Raw genomic sequence first — 18,329 nt, 5'->3', positions numbered from 1 at the left:
TTCTGAATGAATAGGCTGTTCCCAGAGGACTGTATCAAGGCACCTCAGTGCGAAGTCTGTGGGAAGGAAAAAGTGTGGCAAAAAACGCTGCACAATGAGAAGGGGTGACCGGACCCTGAGGAAGATTGTGGAGAAGGACCGATTCCAGACCTTGGGGGACCTGCGGAAGCAGTGGACTGAGTCTGGAGTAGAAACATCCAGAGCCACCGTGCACAGGCGTGTGCAGGAAATGGGCTACAGGTGCTGCATTCCCCAGGTCAAGCCACTTTTGGGCTACAGAGAAGAAGCACTGGACTGTTGCTCAGTGGTCCAAAGTACTTTTTTCGGATGAAAGCAAATTTTGCATGTCATTCGGAAATCAAGGTGCCAGAGTCTGGAGGAAGACTGGGGAGAAGGAAATGCCAAAATGCCTGAAGTCCAGTGTCAAGTACCCACAGTCAGTGATGGTCTGGGGTGCCATGTCAGCTGCTGGTGTTGGTCCACTGTGTTTTATCAAGGGCAGGATCAATGCAGCTAGCAATCAGGAGATTTTGGAGATCTGATCTTTGATCTTTTCAGATCTGCTGAAAAGCTTTATAGAGATGATTTCATTTTTCAGCACAACCTGGCACCTGCTCACAGTGCCAAAACCACTGATAAATGGTTTACTGACCATGGGATTACTGTGCTCAACTTAAAAGTACTTTGTTGCCTTAAAAACTCCAATAATGTCTGGTGTATTTCAGAGGAAAAATGATGTACTTCATCATCTCTTCCTGCTTTATCTTTATCTAAATTGCCCCTTGGTATTTCTTTGTATACTCAATGCCCAGTTGTACCAAATACCCTAAAGATTTGGTTTCAGTACAGACAATATTTTGGTTTTAAAGACTGCCAAGATCAAACGTTTAGATATTTTCCAAATTTGTCATATAATCCAAAATCATTGCCCACTTTCCCTCCATTACAGGATTGAACACAAGTGTTCCACTGCATATGAAGGGAGTAATTTATAATGTATATTATTTGAATGTCCATAGAAAGTACTAATCTAGACAAAATCCATGCAGACTGGATCTGGCAGTGGATATCAGACTTGGAATAATGCAATATCTAGAGTGAATGGAACAACCACCAGTACTCACTTAGTCTGTGGAGTACCTTTGAACTGAATTAAACCTATTACAGTAAGGTTAGACTGTCCAAGATCTATGCTAATGACATGCAAACATTGTTCTGATAAAGCAGACTTGGCTCATTCGTTCTAGGCTTGCTCTAGACTGCTTGACTAAAAGGGACAAGAGCTACATTTAAAATTTTCTGAGGCATATAGTAAGGATAGTCAGACCTAGCTTTGAAATGGTTGTTTTTGGAGTATCTGAACAAGGTGTGGTCATGACCAAAAAAAGAAAAGATTGGAAATCAAAGAACCCACCCTTAGTTTCACTCTGGCCTAGTTATTTAATGCAGTCCTTACAACTATTTTATTAATCCATTCTCTTAGAGAATTCAGCGAACATTTCTACTCTGTATGGACTCCAATGATCACATTTTAAAAAAGGGTGCAAACCTCCCCCCAAACTAGACGATTAACACTTGTACACATTTGAAGAAATAAGTCAGACACAATGGGCTAACAACCTTGTCAAGTCTCTCCATGTTTGTAATATACTTTGCAATTCCTTCTCTCTTCAGACATAAGACAAATAAAACAGAAAAAGGACTGATTGTAAAAGCATTTTTATTCAGGTCATGTTTCTTGCAGCCACTACTGAATCAAACTATGGACAGGGAGATGTGTAGGTCGTCTCAAACGAGTCACCTGAAAGAGGAACATCAAATGAGCTGGATCATGATCAGTGAATTCAGTCAGAGCAAAGCATGATTAGGGATGAAAGCATACTCGTCTGATAGTAGTCATAAACATTGATGACCGCTGGTTTAAGATTAGTCACTGGAAGGACCCGTTTCAGCTGAAGAGTGTAAATCATGGGGACTCCTTTGGGAACCTGTGAGATCGAAACTATAAACAGCAGCACAAACACAAGATGACAGCTAGTGACTGTACCCAATGTATACAGTCTCACCTCTTTCAGATAGACTAGGACATGATCATCATCAGCATCAACTCGTTCTACCAGCGGGGCAAACGATTGGGGTGGAGAACCAAGCTGAGAGGAAAGAGATCATTATTTACAGACACCATTACATCTAAAGGCACTCCAAGCATCTTGGAACTAAAACCTTAAACACACAAACCGGTGACGTATCTGCTGTGAAGCCTGACAGGAGCTTAATGTCCACGATAACCATGTTAGTGCTTGCTTTTACACCGTTGTATCTGAGTGTGACGTGGGAAATAAAGAGGTTTAGTCAACAAGATTAAGAACACAGCTTCCTTTTGTAAGAGGAACAAACAAGAGCTGGCTTCAGGACAAAGTCAAAGGTGTTCTTACTTCACTGTGAAGTTCAACATGAGATTGGCCCCAAGCAGTTGGCAGTCTCCAGTCACTGTCGCGTCGACACTCAGTGTTTTGGTATCTTTAATTGGTGTTGGGATGTTGTAGAAACATGCAACCTATAGTACAAGTAAAGCACTAAGATTTTGATGTGAACTAGAAAGTGTAAAGGCTTAAAATACAGACCTGCACAGACACACAAGTGGATCCTGATGCTTTAACACTATATTTGCCAGGAACATTCTTCAGCAGCTTCTCCTGATACAGCAGCCTGTTGTCCCGATTCACAGTGAAGCTATAAGAGTCTCCTCCTACTACTGATGACTTTACGGTAACAGTGCTGGAGCCATCTAAACTGAAGACTTGAGCAGCGTACACAGACAAGGCATGAAGAGCCACCACTGTGTCCTGAAAACAAGCACCAGATTAAAAATAAATTCCACTGAAATGTTTTTGATCACATTTGGTAGTCAGCGGCACCTGGGTGGAGGAGAAGCCTCCATAAGGATTCTGCTGAGTCACCAGCCAGTTGACAATGCGGTTAGCATAGCCCAGAGTAGCTGTCGTAAGAGGACGTTCAGTGAGAACCGCTAGCAGCACATAAGCACTGATCTCCACTGCCAGAGTATCACCAGATGTTGTCTGAGACCAATGGAGTTTAGTGCCTTAGGAAGAGAAGGAGGGGAGAAAGTCAATGACAAACACAACAGCTCAAACAAGCTGAAGGTCAATTTCACCTTCAGAAATGGCACGGTTGTTCAAGGCAGTTAAAAGCTGTGATCGAGTGGTGGTCTCTCCAGCCCCAGCCAGACTGAAGGCGTAGGCCAGTAGAGCCGTGGCGTAAGCGTTTCCCAGGCTCCCAACAACAGGCCTCAAGCAGGACAGAGCGTTGGCAAGGACAGGATCCTGAAAGCGAACCAGATATCAGACAAAAGCCAGAAAAGGAAGGTAATTTGCTACTGGGGATGTTTTTACTGTGACAGGGACGCCTAGCTCAAGCAGCGATGCAACAATGTAGGCAGTCATGGTCACACCATCACCAACTCCACCCTAAAAACACACCAGCAAAATTGATTTAGAATGGTCTCACACCAAGTCCATTGGTTAGAGCTGCACAATTCAGAATCGTAGGAAAATCGTTATTCTCAGTTTATGCCAGTACACAAGGCCAATAAATTGTGTGGTTGAAAAGACCAAGGCTTTTTCTCTATACATTTACATGGCAGCTGCTCTTTGGATCAGCATCAGCAAGAACACAGATGTGATGATCGTACTTTAAAGTCCCTAAAGTCCTCTGTTTCACATCACAAGTGACAGGGTGTGAGCAGCCTTTTTTGCTGCCCTTCACAATGAATGAGTGTTCACATTAGGAGCATGACAGCCAAACTATCATTCATTAACATGGGCTGCAAAAAAATATGCGCTCAAGCTCACACTTATGACGTGAAATGGCCATTATAGACAGCGGGATCGTTGTCATTTAAAAATAAAGTCATCTGGGTGTTTGAATAGAGATTGCAATATCTTAAAGATTAATTGTGCAGCTCTAGATGGAGCACATTAAGAAACATGTAGTGTACCTTCATTTCATTGTGGTGCAAAGTTCCCTGCTGCACAAAACAGCCGTCTGAACCCTGCGTGCTGATCAACCAGTCCTTTGCACTCTGCAGGACATTCGGATCTATGAAGACGAATTCCCTCGCTAGTCCAAAAGACCTCAGGACAAAGGCGGTCAACCTGGCCATGTAGATCACATGTGGTATCACAAACTGAATTTACAAACCGCTGGTGACAGATTATACACAGCAGTAGAACAGCATGAAACTCACCACGTATTGGATTCATCATTACCAAAGGTGCTGAATGAACCATCATTGTGCCTGTAGTTCAGTTGTCGTTGGTATCCTGATTAGGTTAAAAGCCACATGTAAATGGATCAGGACAGGAGTTAGACAGTCTGATTCTCCAATGAGAAGAGCAGGACTATTTAAAGTAGGTTTGGTCATCCATACCACTCTGAAGGTAGCCTGTGGCAGTCTCTCTAATGGCTGCAGTGAGTTGCCCCGTGACCTTCAGGTACAGCAGGATGTAAATATTGGGAGCAAGAACAATCATATTCTGTTCTCCACAGCCATATGGCATCTGTAGCAACCCATCTAGATTCTTCAGTGCACGACCCATTATATCCCCTACAAGAGGATAAGCATAAAGCCCACATCAGAAACAGTTATTTTTCCAAACATCCCCTGCCAGTTTCTACTCAATGAAATGCTTTACCAAGGACTGAAACGGAGCATCTGGCAGATCCCTGAACCACATTTGTTGGAAATGTCAGAGTCACATCTTCAGAGAGAACGTTTCCTGTAGACCAAAGAGAAAGGATTAGCATTGAGCACTAAGCTAATGTTTGGCTGTACAGGGAGAATGTTTGGGAATCACTGAGTGCAAACAAACCCTTTGGACACAGCAACCAACTCTGGGTGTTTGTTCTTTCAACTCCTTCAGGCTATTAAAGCAATAAACCACATCGTTAAACCGGAATGAGCCCCATGAGCAAACCCCAGAAGAAGTTTAACACTTACCAGGACAAGTAGACTTCGAGTGACAACGTCAATGCGCCCTCTCGTCGGCACAGTCACGGCTTCAGTGCCACATCGAGTCCGGGATGGCTCAGCTGAAGCATTGACAGTCACATTGATAGCTCCTGTGGGTGACATAAATGAGCAACACCACATACACTTCAAATTTAGAAAGACAGTCCAAAACTGACCGAGAACAGAAGCTGAGAGAACCCATTTGAAGGTCTTTCTCCCATTGGCACAAAGACAAGACGAATATGGATCAGCATATGGTTTAAGAGTGTAGTTCGAGGACAAAGCTGGAGTCACTTTAACCTGCCAAAAAAAAAACACCCAGCACATGGAACAAAGACACATGACCTTCCCTATACAGATCTATTTGTAGGATTTGGGGGCAAAGCCAACACAAATTAACCTTCCATGTGATTTAAATAATTCCACACAAACTCACTCCAGACCCAAATTAATAGTCTTAACGGAGCCCACTCAATTTATGATCCGAGACCAAGTAACTATCAAATGGATGACTGTTACCAAGCAAGGCACACTTTCATTGCATGCAATCATAATTCAGAAGACTGCTTGATTGAAATCTAAGATGTAGCATTCTTATTCAAGCATGTCTAAATGCTTCTCTGTACTCTGAGTGGGAAGTTGACACCACAATTTTAAATTTATGGTGAGGCGCGAAAGCCACCTCAGAAGTCAGGCCCCCAGACACAAGAAAAGAAACCCTATTCAAAGAATTCACAAATTACAAACACTAAGTAATACTTCCAGATTCTAACTTAACTGATGCATTGATTGAAGAGTGGAATAACCTCATCTAAGAAACCATGGGAGGGTTAAAGTACTGATTGATGGTTCATCCAGGTCATGTCTAACCTGCAAGTGTGATTGCTCCCATCATCGATATTTATTTATTTTTTAAAAATAATTTAAAAAAAAGAGAAAAAAAAGTCTTGTTTGCATTTAAAAGTAGTGTTCTTGTTTTATACGCTTAACACTTTAGTTTATGTTGCCTTAATTAACTGGTGTTTTCACTACTGGTTGGATATTAATGTCTGCAGAGTTGCAGCACTGACCCTTTCAAAATGCTCTAAAAGTAATTCCCTTTGAGATAAAATTGACCCGTTTCTCTTACATCAGGGGTGTCCAACCCTGCACCTGGAGGGCCACCATTCTGCAAGGTTTGGCTCCAGCACCAATTAAACACCTGAACCAGCTAAATGAAGGTCTTCAAGGAAGGTGTATTGAGGCAAGTTAAAGCTAAACTCTGCAGGACAGTGGCCCTAAAGGACTGAGTTTGGCCTGACATTTTGCATATTATACACAAAAAAAACATGACAGACCATTATGCATTTGGTCAGATAGCTGAAGACTGTGGCCTTCAGATCAAAAGACTCCCCACGGATGATGGAGTATGGCAGGGAGAGCTCCAGGAAGAAGGGCTGGAAGACTGTCAGCTGAGCAGGAGGTGCCAGACCAAAACCTTTGGATGACAGGCAGAATGCCTCTGTCTCCCATGTGGTGATGGTGTCTGGAACCATGAGGGGAACTTTTGTGGATCCAGTGGCTCTGAAGGACAGCAGAAAAAAGAAATAAGAGGGAAGTATTTAAAAAAAAAAAAAAAAAAAGGATGAGTAGCTTTAGAAGGATTAAGCACAAGATGCTCTACCAACCCCACTTGAGCAAGCTGCCAGAGCCAGGTTTCTGGAAAGTAAGTCCTGATGGTCACTTTAGAAGCAGGAAGTGATGGCTCCTCCAAAAGAGGAAGTGTTCTCGCTGTTGCTAGTACTAAAGTATCAGCCATTTCTCCATTAGGACCACGGAAAATCTCCACTGAAAGAGAAGCGATTTTATACTGATTTACTCTGAACTGTCAATGTCTGCAGAACGAACATGATCGTTCAAGTGGTTCATAAACACCCTCATGGCATTAATAAAATAAAAACAAAAACAAAAACAAGTGAATAACCTCCCTTTTTTGTCAAGGCCAGTTCACCACATCATGCAGAGTGAACTTTTGGAAATAGCCTGTCTGCATAGACCTACTTTCAGGGAAGCTGGGATACAGCTTGCACGGAGGGGCTCGTACAGCAAGATTTGTTGCGACCTTCATTCCCAGGTTCTGTCAGATTAACAAGTGAGAAACAGATTTAAAGTCAATGCTGCATTATTCAGTGACTAAATGGTCGAGTTGTTTTGTACCTTGAAGGTTGTGTAAGCTTCATTTGTAGAAACAGTGTCGTGAGGTATATAAATAGACCAACGGGATAGAATACCAAAACACTCTGGTTCATCCGCAATGCTATCTGGATAACCTGATAGCGATTGCACTGGGAGCAAGTCAAACACCTGGGGACAAAGAAAGGTGTTTAAGTCACTCGTTTCTGGAAAATGTAACTAATGCATTGTTTGGCAAGTTAAAGTATTTATTATGTTATGCGTTAGACGTGCAACCCCTCCTGCTTGAACAGCCCACCCCAAGCAGGACTCAAACTCCGGTCCAGCATGAGTCAGACACTAACACGGAGGCTAAAGGCTACAATCTCTAGAGTCTCTTGAGATCATAGGAGTGAGGTTTACTTGCACAGGAGCTACTAGCTGGCCTCTGTTAGAGATGCAGACTAAAAAAAACTGCTATAATCCAATCAGTCACAAAAAAGGATAGGCTTGTCAAACTGAGCCATCAGCATTACTCAAATTCTAAAGAAACTTACATTTCAATCAATACCAACACAAATCAAATCAGCTGTACATGGATACCATTTTAGCACTCAGACGTCTTCCTGGCTCCATGATCCGGACACTCTGATCAACAGCACTGATGCCACACAGAGATCCTGCTTGAGCAGAGACAGTCAGAACATTTCTCTCAGCAGGAACGGCTGTATCAGGAGAGAACTGCAGAGACACCTGAAACAAGGACCACCAAGCTGTAGGGCACGTCACCATTCCCCTGTGAACCCCCATTAGCCAAAAGATGCCAGTGCACATACCTGGTTTTGGAAACACATTTCTGTCTCAAAAGACACACTAGCAGCAACTACTTTCTCACTGGGCAGAATACAGTAGGCCAGAATCTGCACTGCTGGAGCCATAGCAGCAGTGACAAACAGTTGGAAAGACACAGAGCCACTTCTGACTGTATTAGAAGCCCTCACGCTTACTCTCTGAAATCCATGGAGGACGATCACTCCTCTGGACAAGACCTGACAGAAGACAAACGGTGCATAAGATGCACTGGACAGACAAAAGCAGTTAATAAATAAATCTGATGTCCATTCACCATATAGATGATGTCAGCATTGTAGTCACCAGTCTCTCCAACAAAGGAATACGTCACAGTTACTGGAAACACAGCACCACATTTAAGCGGCTGCTCGAGCTTCACTATAGTCAGTTCACTAGATGATGGGTTGTCAGAAGTGGGTCGGAGAAGCTGAACAACCCTCCTATCTGTAGTGAAGTATGGTGATCTGTAACTATAAACAACCGCTGGAGTCACACTTGCCTGGGGAACAATGGAACAGAATCAGTTTCTTGCAAGAGAAAAATCTTCATGTCACAAGATAGAGAGCAAATCGTACCACCAGACTGAGATCAGCTTTAGTAAGATCAGCAGTGTTGAGGGAGAACGTGGCCAGGCCATTCTGATTTGTGGTCAGATTCAGCCACAGTTTGTTGGGCCAGCTGTTACCGTCCAGGAGATACACCGCTTTGTTCACGATGGGAGTACCATCAAAACGAGACACTGATATCTGTTAGGAATGATCAAGGTTAGACAAGGGACCCAATGTGAAGGCTTCTGAAACCAGGGATAAATTTACCTTTCCATTAATTGTTAATCCAGGTTCAAAATAATCTGGGAGGTCCACAAACGTGACCTTGCCAACTTCAAATGTAATGGACACAGTTGCAGATTTTGACATCACTACATCTACAGAAAAAAGAAACACCGGATAAACACGTCAACTTCATACATGTACCATTGGTTCAGATCAGCCAATAGCTCACCTGTTCCCTCCTCAGTGACATTCACATTTACAAGAAATGTGTCTTGCATATCATATTCAAATTCAGTGTTGAAAAATTCTGACGCATTAACAGTAAGGGAGGCACAGCCCGTGGCATTCATCTGGTAGAAGAAAAGGCACATTTAATGCAAGAACAAGCAGGAGACACCATCCACTGTAACGCAGGAGTCACACCTTTGTGGTTTTATTCAGACACCGACGGCTCACATTAGGAACAACATATGGAAATGGATTACGGCACACTTCCATCAACGCTTGGCCAGGTACAGGCTGGCCATACGTGTATCTGGGAAATGAGTCACAGGGAACAAGATCAAAAACTGACCAACCACAAGACAAGAGAATGGAAGCCTCACTCACTTGGCACAGGCCTCAACCTTTAGCCCCAAATCTCCAACACTGAACATCTGTGGTGTATTTACGGTCACATCAAACTTGGGCAAAACTAAACAAGAAACAAGACTCTTCTAAGACCTTAGCTCTTTCATTGAACTGCTGCACATTGTACATGCACCACTTACCGTATTTTTTCACCTCAAAAACTTGGGAGATCATCCGGTCACCAATAAAAGCCTTTAGTGTGTACATCCCTAGCTGAGCCTCTGGGTTTAACTCGTGAGAAAGCTGCAAGATCCACTGCGGTGAGGAAACGTTTGTCCACTGACCAATCCGGTTATTATTATTGTCCTATTAAGACAATTAACAGCTCAGAAAAACAGCAGACATGCAAAAAGCTTAATTGGCACCATTCAAATACTTGCACTGGAACAAATTCTTACCTCTAGCACCACCAGATTGTACTGCAAGGACACAAAGACATAGGCATTTAAAACACAAACATTGGTACACCGGCCATTGAAGAGTGCAAAACTGCCAATTTATTGCATGCTATTTTTTTCAGGTCTGTTCAGGTCTTACCATCTGATCAAAAGGCAAAAATCTGGGATCCATGGTGACAACTCTGAAATTCACTGCAAAAGACAGCGGCATCATGCAATTGATGATCAAAACTAATATTCAATCAAGGGTCATGACTGCTCACCTGTTTGCCCTGGATTGTAGATGGGTTTGTCTGTTTGGATGAAGGTCAAAGGCAGGTAACGTCTGAACATGACTTTCCTCTCTTCGGTTGCTCTGAAGATCCTCCCTTGAACTTCCACCTTCAGCTTCTGCACAGATTCTCCATCTACTCGAGGAGCCTATAGAGAAACCCAGTTAACAACAAACCAGAAAAGAAAAAGCCACATGTCTCATGAAAACAGACCTGGAAACTGAAGCAGTTGTGAAACGGCTTAGAAGAAACTGTCTGCACAAGTTGAATAGTCCTGTTGACATCAAGCAGAGAAACTGTCATTGTGAGACTCTCTTGGGGTTTCAGAAGGGTTATGCATAATTTGGCCTCAGATCCAGACTCAATCACTGCAGGGACCGTCACCATGAATAACCTGTGGACACATGAAATTTAGATTTAGTGACCAAAGGGAATCAGGTCAGAACATTCACATAAAGTGGCTGCCACAGGGTTGACAGGTCTGTTCATAATGGACAATTAAAAATAGCCCAAAGTGACACTGTTGGGGGTGAGTTTACATGGTCAGGCGGGAGTTAGAGCTGCACGATTCTGGATAAACAGAAACGATTGGTTCTTGATAGAAATCACGATTCTTAACAGAGAACATGCAACTTACTAGAGGTTCTGACAAAATCTTAATTGCAGCAGTGCATTTAAACATATTTAACATGAAATCTTAAAATTCATCTCTTTTTAAAAATGCGAGTAAGGAAATTCCCACCATTTATGGTGATGTGTGACAACACCGGTAATACCAGTAATCACAGACGGGGCTTTTTTTTTTTTTTAAAGCTAATTCTAAAACGGAAGTAAAACGTGCACAGCCACTTGGGCATTAATATCATTGTACAGCAAAGCGAGTGCTTTCAATGAATTCCTATGGAAGCAGAGCTTCCAGAATTAACTGAAAACTCACTAGTGCAGTATATGAATTAACTTTACTTTTTAGTTTAGAATTCATTTTGCTTGAATGGCTGGTTCATCCTCCTATTATTTTTAAAGAATAAAACAGTACAGTGACAAACTTGTGTAAATAGTGCTTTTACATTTCACCTAGAAACCAAATCTTCCGTCATCTTGCCAGTCAGCTCAGTCACGATACATTAATCCAACTCATGCTGCGACTCAAAATGTGAATGATTGGTTGAAAGGTTTATTCTGGTGTGAGGTTTGTTATTTTTGGGTTATTGATCTCAGTTCAGTTAACTACATGTCTGCGGGGAGCCTCAAGCAATTTTGCAATACAACTGCATAACTAATAAGTAATGCAGGACTAATAAGTAGCACTACATTAACACACAACTACTACTATTAACTTATATAGAAACAAACTGAACTAATCAGAAAGTAACATCAAATTTAGGAGCTAGTGCCTTAAGTAATCAATAGTTACTGACTGAGATTAGCCTCATTAATTACTGTTAACTAACCAACCAATTATCACAACATTATTGGGTTTCTGAGATGTAATTATTTTCTTTACTCTGAATAAAGTCATAAAGAGCATCACTAATTATTTAAAGCTGCAATCCATAACTTTTTGCACTCTAGCAGTTAATAAACAGAACTGCACGCGTCTTGTGGAAGAACATTGCAGCCAGAGCTACTTCTCTCTGTTCATGTCTATGGCGAGTCACACATGTAGGGACTGTGGTCCTCCGCAGCAGTACCTACTAGTCAGGCCTGAAATAGTCCCAATATAAACACTTATTATAAGTGTACCATAATGATTCAGGTTAAGACAAAAACATGGTTTAGAAAATGGATTCATGTTGTACATTGTATAATATTTGTAAATCTTGAACACATAAAAAAACAACAACAACAACAAGTTACAGACAGCAGCTTTAAGTGTAACCTATTATGCAGGCGCTACTAGTGATCTAGATCTAGAGTTTCTAAACCATTATTTTAAAATGGAAAATATGTTCTCACTTTAAAATAATGGTCCAGATCACCAGTAGTCCTTGAAGGTTGCTTGAGTACTTGAGATGCATTTTATTACTTTATTCAGAGTAACAAAAGACATTTAAGAACTACAATGTTTTCCACTTTAAAATAATGGTCCAGATCAATAGAAGTTGCTGCATTATGACTAATTAAAGTTGTTAGTGATGCATTTTGACCACATTGAGAGTAAACAGAAAATCTCACATCTCAGACATGTTAATGTTGTGATTAGTAATTCATTAGGAATTATTTATAATTTTACCTTTTTACCCATCTTTCCTATCTTAGGCCTTAATTCAATATTACTTGCGGATTAGTTCAGCTTGTTTCTATATTAGTTAATAGTAGTAGCTGAAGTGTTAATGTAGTTCTACTTATTGCATAGGTATCTATTAATAGGACCATTATTCAAAGTGTTACCAGTTTGACTTTGTCATACATCTACAAAAGCTCTTATTGAGAATTAAATGTTCAGATTTTATGGAAAGTTGTGTTTCAAGTCACCGTCAGTGTTTGCTTTAGTTGAGCTCTTGCCTCTTTACTTTAACAACTACAGTTCCTGGGTGCTGAATTTCACTCTTCTGACTTTCAGAGCTCAGTTTGGGTTAGCAAACCCTTCCTAGGGTCATTAACACAATAGTTAACTTAATGACTCAGAAGGGTTAACTGACCCAAACTGCAGTGTGAAAAATTTCACAAATCGATAGTGAGGTAGGCTATATGATTTCAGCAAGGGCTAACTGCCCGAAACTGCGCTTTGAAATGGGTTGGCAAGTCAAATGGTTCACGGACCAGCACTGTCCAAATCGGTCACAAATCGGACTAGTCTATTTGAGTAACATCACTTAAAAAAGGGAAACATTTCTGAACGGAGAACTGCATTAAAATTCACGAATCAAGATTGACATATGTTATTATAGACGTCGCGCTTGGGATCTATATGGCCAAACTAATTCTGCATATTGAACCGCAAGCTCGAACTGCGGTCCTTACTTACGGTCCTGATGTCTGTCCATCAACAGCAAAGAGGAAAAGGGCTAAAATGAGCCCTTTCCAAACACAAATCTCCCTCACAGCCATGAAGAGCAATCATCCAACAAGACTACAAAGAAATCGAGCAGCACACATGTACACTGCTCTACAGCTTAAATCTAAATCGTCTGTCCTACCGATGGCATGCAGCGTTATTAAAACGCTCTTAATAATTGGGTTCAGGTTGATTTACCACTCAGGCAATCAGGACGTCTTTTATGGAATGTCAAAGCTGCCAATATTAAAAATAAATAAATACATAATAAATGAAGACTTCATGCAAAAGCCTCTAAATTAATTTGATGTTTTTCTTTAAAATAAGCATTTTTGTCAGGCTTCCATGTATATGTTTTTACCTAATACCGGTAGGCCTACTTCTGAATGGGCTGAGGTTGGGATTTAAAGGGTTAGTTCACTTTAAAATGAAAATTCTGTCGTCCTTTACTCACCCCCACGTTGTTTAAAACCTGTATGAATTTCTTTCTTCAGCTGAACACAAGGGAAGATATTTTGATGAATGTCAGTAACCAATCAGATAACTGGAGCCATTTACTTCCATAGTATTTTTTTCCTACTATGGGAGTCAATGGCTCCAAGTCTTTAGCCTACTTCCATAAACTCATATCCAGAGGCAACCTTATTAAAAGTATGAAGGTCACGTTAATCCAAAAATATGGCGTGATGGAATCAATGAAGTGAAATGTTTAATATCAAACTAAAACAGACAGCAGGTGGCAGCAAGTCACTGTCTTAATAAATGAGTTTAATCCATTCGTTTGATTCTTTAAAATACACAAATCAAAAACAACAAAACGTGTTAAAGCGGTTCAGCTGTATATTTTTTTCTAATGATTTCTATTTAGGCTTATGCGTTATTTTAAAAAAAAAAAAATAATATATATATATATATATATATATATATATATATATATATATATATATATATATATATATATATATATATATATATATATATATATAATAGGCCTAATAAAAATAAATAAATAAATACATGACCAAATGTTCAAAAAGTTGGCAGAGAAGGGGTCATGTTCGGGGGAACAACATAATTGATGATAGGCTATTTTTCGGGGGCCATGAGTTTTTCTCACCTGTTGTATTGAAAAATGAACTTCATGCTGTATAGGGAATATAACACCTGTGCCCTATAAAGCCTGGATGCGATTTGTAAATAATAATAATAGCAATAATAATAATAGTAATAGTAATAATAATAATAATAATAATAATAATAATAATAATAATAATAATAATAATAAGAATAATAAGAATAATGATAATAATAATAATAAAGTTATGTAGCTTACTAGTACATATATGAGGAGCTCTTTTCCAAAACGCTATAAATCCATTTTAATAGTTTTTAAGAAAATGTCCTTTTTTTGTTTATGTTTAATTTATCCTGTAAAAATGGTCTATTGGCTCAGTCTGAACATGTTAAACAATGATTGTTGTTTAACAATGAATGTTAAATGAAACAACAATATTGTTGATAAATTCAAAGTTTATTATTTTTTTGTTTCAAAAGTAATTATACTAATTAAGGACATGGTGAAATTTTTCTTTTGATCGGTTCATGAAAAGGTTTATCCCACCCCTCTAAAACCAATTACAATTTCATTCGGTTTGGGCACTTTCATTCGGATTGGACTTTTAAACTGATTACAGTTCATGTAAATATACCTATTATTTGGGTAGCACACATATTCTGAATGCCTTTGGCAGAATTCAGATGAGCCATTTTAATCTAGATTAATCTACGAAGCTCTCATTCCACCACATCCCAAAGATGCTCTATTGGGTTGAGATCTGGTGACTGTGGGGGCCGTTTTAGTACAGTGAACTCATTGTTGTGTTCAAGAAACCAATTTGAAATGATTCAAGCTTTGTGACATGGTGCATCATTCTGCTGGAAGTAGCATCAGAGGAAGGGTACATGGTGGTCATAAAGGGATGGACATGTTCCGTGAGAAAATATCAAGCACTTCCATTTCAGAGTCCCTGTTATCAGATCTTTTGAAGGTGCTGTTCATGTTTGTTAGCCCAGTACATTTTACAACACAGTAGGCTACTGTAAGGGGGATGACTTTATAAGATTTTGGCCATATACCTATCCAAGTCCTTCATCACAGACAGTATCATCACACACACAGTATCACAGACACACACAGTACCCTACGCTCAAAATAAATAAATGCAAAAATAAATAAATGTATAAATAAATAAATGCATAAATAAATAAAAACATAAATAAATAAATGTAGAAAGGAATACATGTGGAAATAAATAAAAAATATAAATAAATAAATGTATAAATAAATAAAAGAATAAATAAATATGGAAATAAATAAATAAATACATACATAAATATGAAAATAAATGTATAAATAATTATTCATTTGTGTTGCTTTTCTATGTACATTTATTTATATATTTATCTATTTTTGCTTATTTACATTTATTTGTATATTCATTTATTTATTTATGTATTTATTTATTTATTTATTTTTAATATTGGCAGCTTTGACATTCCATAGTCTTTAGGTAGTTGCCAAATTGACACACTCTGGCATACAGTGCGATTTCTGTGCAATTGTAACAGAGGGCGATTGTAATATCGTCAGTCCTCTCTGCCTGCCAAAGGACAAGCTGCTGAGTGATACTGTCTTGGTTAAGTTTTTCTGCAAAGACTCATTTTTGCGGTGTGAATGTATTTTTTTAATCTACAGTATTTTCCTTAAATTATAAAAATGCATGTCTATATTTAAATCCGTCTTGTTTTCATGATCATTCTGTTGTCTAACATTTGATATGTTTGTCAAACATAAGCTTTGTTGTTTCTAGCTAGCAGAGTAGCAGAGCTTGTCATGAGGTGGTACAGTTGGGAGCAATTGTAACACTGTTACATTTGCCCCCTGACACCCATCAAAATAGTGTCCAGTTTAGTAAGGACTTCAAGATAGATTTTTTTTTAAATCCCCATATAATTTAAGAAAAGTGTTTTTAGTTCAGTTTAGATATCTATGTACATCTCTAAATATTGTATTGTGGCTGAAAAAAAATAGTTAATAGTTTTAAGTGGCTCATCACTCTTCTTTTAATTTTTGATGATTATAAATAACAACTAAGGAAAATCCCAAATATTGTAGACACCTAGTGCCACGCTTGAATCAGCTAATTAACTCAATAAGATGGTGATTTCAAAGCATTTTGAAAGTGACACACTTCCTGCTGCCAGTTGGTGGCACTATAACTTTGACTTCCTGTTTCCCTTTTCTCGCCATAAATTTGTCTCCTCGCCACGGCCAAGCCGTTTGAGATATCAAAAATCTGCTCGCAATTTAGCATCCTCGGTGTCTTGACTTCATGCTGACTGAGTTTGGTGCTGATGGGAGGAATCATCTAGGAGAAGTATGTTAAATTCCAGAACATGCGTTTTCTGAAAAACCCATAATAGCTGTTGGGCTGATGCATAACTTAGAGCACGAAAGTTGTTCAGCCTGATGAGCACTATATGTGTACCGAGTTTCATACATCTACGTGCAAGTGTGTTTGATCTATGGACCAAGTTTTCAGACCCCAATTAAGGGGGTGCTGTCGAGCCCCCCTGCCACGCCCGGGTACCATCAAGAGAGAGGGTAAGACACAGAAAGAAATTTCTTAATGAATAGGCTGTTCCCAAAAGGACTGTATCAAGGCACCTCAGTGCGAAGTCTGCTGGAAGGAAAAAGTGTGGCAAAAAACGCTGCACAATGAGAAGGGGTGACCGGACCCTGAGGAAGATTGTGGAGAAGCACCGATTCTAGACCTTGGGGGACCTGCGGAAGCAGTGGACCGAGTCTGGAGTAGAAACATCCAGAGCCACCGTGCACAGGCGTGTGCAGGAAATGGGCTACAGGTGCCGCATTCCCCAGGTCAAGCCACTTTTGGGCTAGAGAAGCAGCACTGGACAGTTGCTCAGTGGTCCAAAGTACTTTTTTCGGATGAAAGCAAATTTTGCATGCCATTCGGAAATCAAGGTGCCAGAGTCTGGAGGAAGACTGGGGAGAAGGAAATGCCAAAATGCCTGAAGTCCAGTGTCAAGTACCCACAGTCAGTGATGGTCTGGGGTGCCATGTCAGCTGCTGGTGTTGGTCCACTGTGTTTTATCAAGGGCAGGATCAATGCAGCTAGCAATCAGGAGATTTTGGAGATCTGATCTTTGATCTTTTCAGATCTGCTGAAAAGCTTTATAGAGATGATTTCATTTTTCAGCACAACCTGGCACCTGCTCACAGTGCCAAAACCACTGATAAATGGTTTACTGACCATGGTATTACTGTGCTCAACTTAAAAGTACTTTATTGCCTTAAAAACTCCAATAATGTCTGGTGTATTTCAGAGGAAAAATGATGTACTTCATCATCTCTTCCTGCTTTATCTTTATCCAAATTGCCCCTTGGTATTTCTTTGTATACTCAATGCCCAGTTGTAGCAAATACCCTAAAGATTTGTTTTCAGTACAGACAATATTTTGGTTTTAAAGACTGCCAAGATCAAACGTTTAGATATTTTCCAAATTTGTCATATAATCCAAAATCATTGCCCACTTTCCCTCCATTACAGGATTGAACACAAGTGTTCCACTGCATATGAAGGGAGTAATTTATAATGTATATATTATTTGAATGTCCATAGAAAGTACTAATCTAGACAAAATCCATGCAGACTGGATCTGGCAGTGGATATCAGACTTGGAATAATGCAATATCTAGAGTGAATGGAACAACCACCAGTACTCACTTAGTCTGTGGAGTACCTTTGAACTGAATTAAACCTATTACAGTAAGGTTAGACTGTCCAAGATCTATGCTAATGACATGCAAACATTGTTCTGATAAAGCAGACTTGGCTCATACGTTCTAGGCTTGCTCTAGACTGCTTGACTAAAAGGGACAAGAGCTACATTTAAAATTTTCTGAGGCATATAGTAAGGATAGTCAGACCTAGCTTTGAAATGGTTGTTTTTGGAGTATCTGAACAAGGTGTGGTCATGACCAAAAAAAGAAAAGATGATTGCACATGTATTTGGGCTTGGAGCATTTTACTTGATTGGAAATCCAAGAACCCACCCTTAGTTTCACTCTGGCTTAGTTATTTAATGCAGTCCTTACAACTATTTTATTAATCCATTCTCTTAGAGAATTCAGCGAACATT

At 39.8% G+C, this 18,329-nt stretch overlaps 1 protein-coding gene across 1 annotated transcript; it reads right to left on the bottom strand.

Moving 5' to 3' along the window:
• Positions 1 to 1,703: 1,703 nt before the first annotated feature.
• LOC137088883 (alpha-2-macroglobulin-like protein 1) lies at positions 1,704 to 13,250 on the bottom strand. Its single transcript, XM_067452246.1, has 34 exons — positions 13,077 to 13,250; positions 10,322 to 10,502; positions 10,100 to 10,256; positions 9,976 to 10,028; positions 9,837 to 9,857; positions 9,579 to 9,744; positions 9,418 to 9,502; positions 9,232 to 9,343; positions 9,038 to 9,158; positions 8,851 to 8,960; positions 8,611 to 8,781; positions 8,310 to 8,534; positions 8,020 to 8,232; positions 7,787 to 7,936; positions 7,229 to 7,375; positions 7,073 to 7,148; positions 6,700 to 6,859; positions 6,370 to 6,595; positions 5,209 to 5,332; positions 5,021 to 5,142; positions 4,893 to 4,944; positions 4,716 to 4,799; positions 4,451 to 4,627; positions 4,268 to 4,343; positions 4,019 to 4,175; positions 3,414 to 3,488; positions 3,176 to 3,344; positions 2,919 to 3,103; positions 2,625 to 2,846; positions 2,436 to 2,557; positions 2,239 to 2,320; positions 2,067 to 2,150; positions 1,883 to 1,988; positions 1,704 to 1,801 (listed from the first exon to the last, which is right to left on the bottom strand). The coding sequence occupies exons 1-34, from the start codon at positions 13,157 to 13,159 to the stop codon at positions 1,761 to 1,763; spliced, it is 4,335 nt and encodes a 1,444-aa protein (XP_067308347.1). The 5' UTR covers positions 13,160 to 13,250; the 3' UTR covers positions 1,704 to 1,760.
• Between the last annotated feature and the right edge of the window lie 5,079 nt (positions 13,251 to 18,329).

Source organism: Pseudorasbora parva, chromosome 9, assembly GCF_024679245.1.
Source record: "Pseudorasbora parva isolate DD20220531a chromosome 9, ASM2467924v1, whole genome shotgun sequence".
NCBI classification, from domain to species: domain Eukaryota; kingdom Metazoa; phylum Chordata; class Actinopteri; order Cypriniformes; family Gobionidae; genus Pseudorasbora; species Pseudorasbora parva.
Note: the sequence above shows the minus strand (reverse complement) of the source record. Positions and strands in the feature narration are given on the sequence as shown.

Excerpts from the sequence above, each read along its gene's own strand:
- LOC137088883 (XM_067452246.1), bottom strand. The coding sequence starts at position 13,159 with ATGGCTGTGAGGGAGATTTGTGTTTGGAAAGGGCTCATTTTAGCCCTT. Across the intron at positions 3,489-4,018 it reads TGCACCACAATGAAATGAAG|GGTGGAGTTGGTGATGGTGT; the intron begins GTACACTACATG and ends GTGTGTTTTTAG. Across the intron at positions 3,345-3,413 it reads AGCTAGGCGTCCCTGTCACA|GATCCTGTCCTTGCCAACGC; the intron begins GTAAAAACATCC and ends GTTCGCTTTCAG.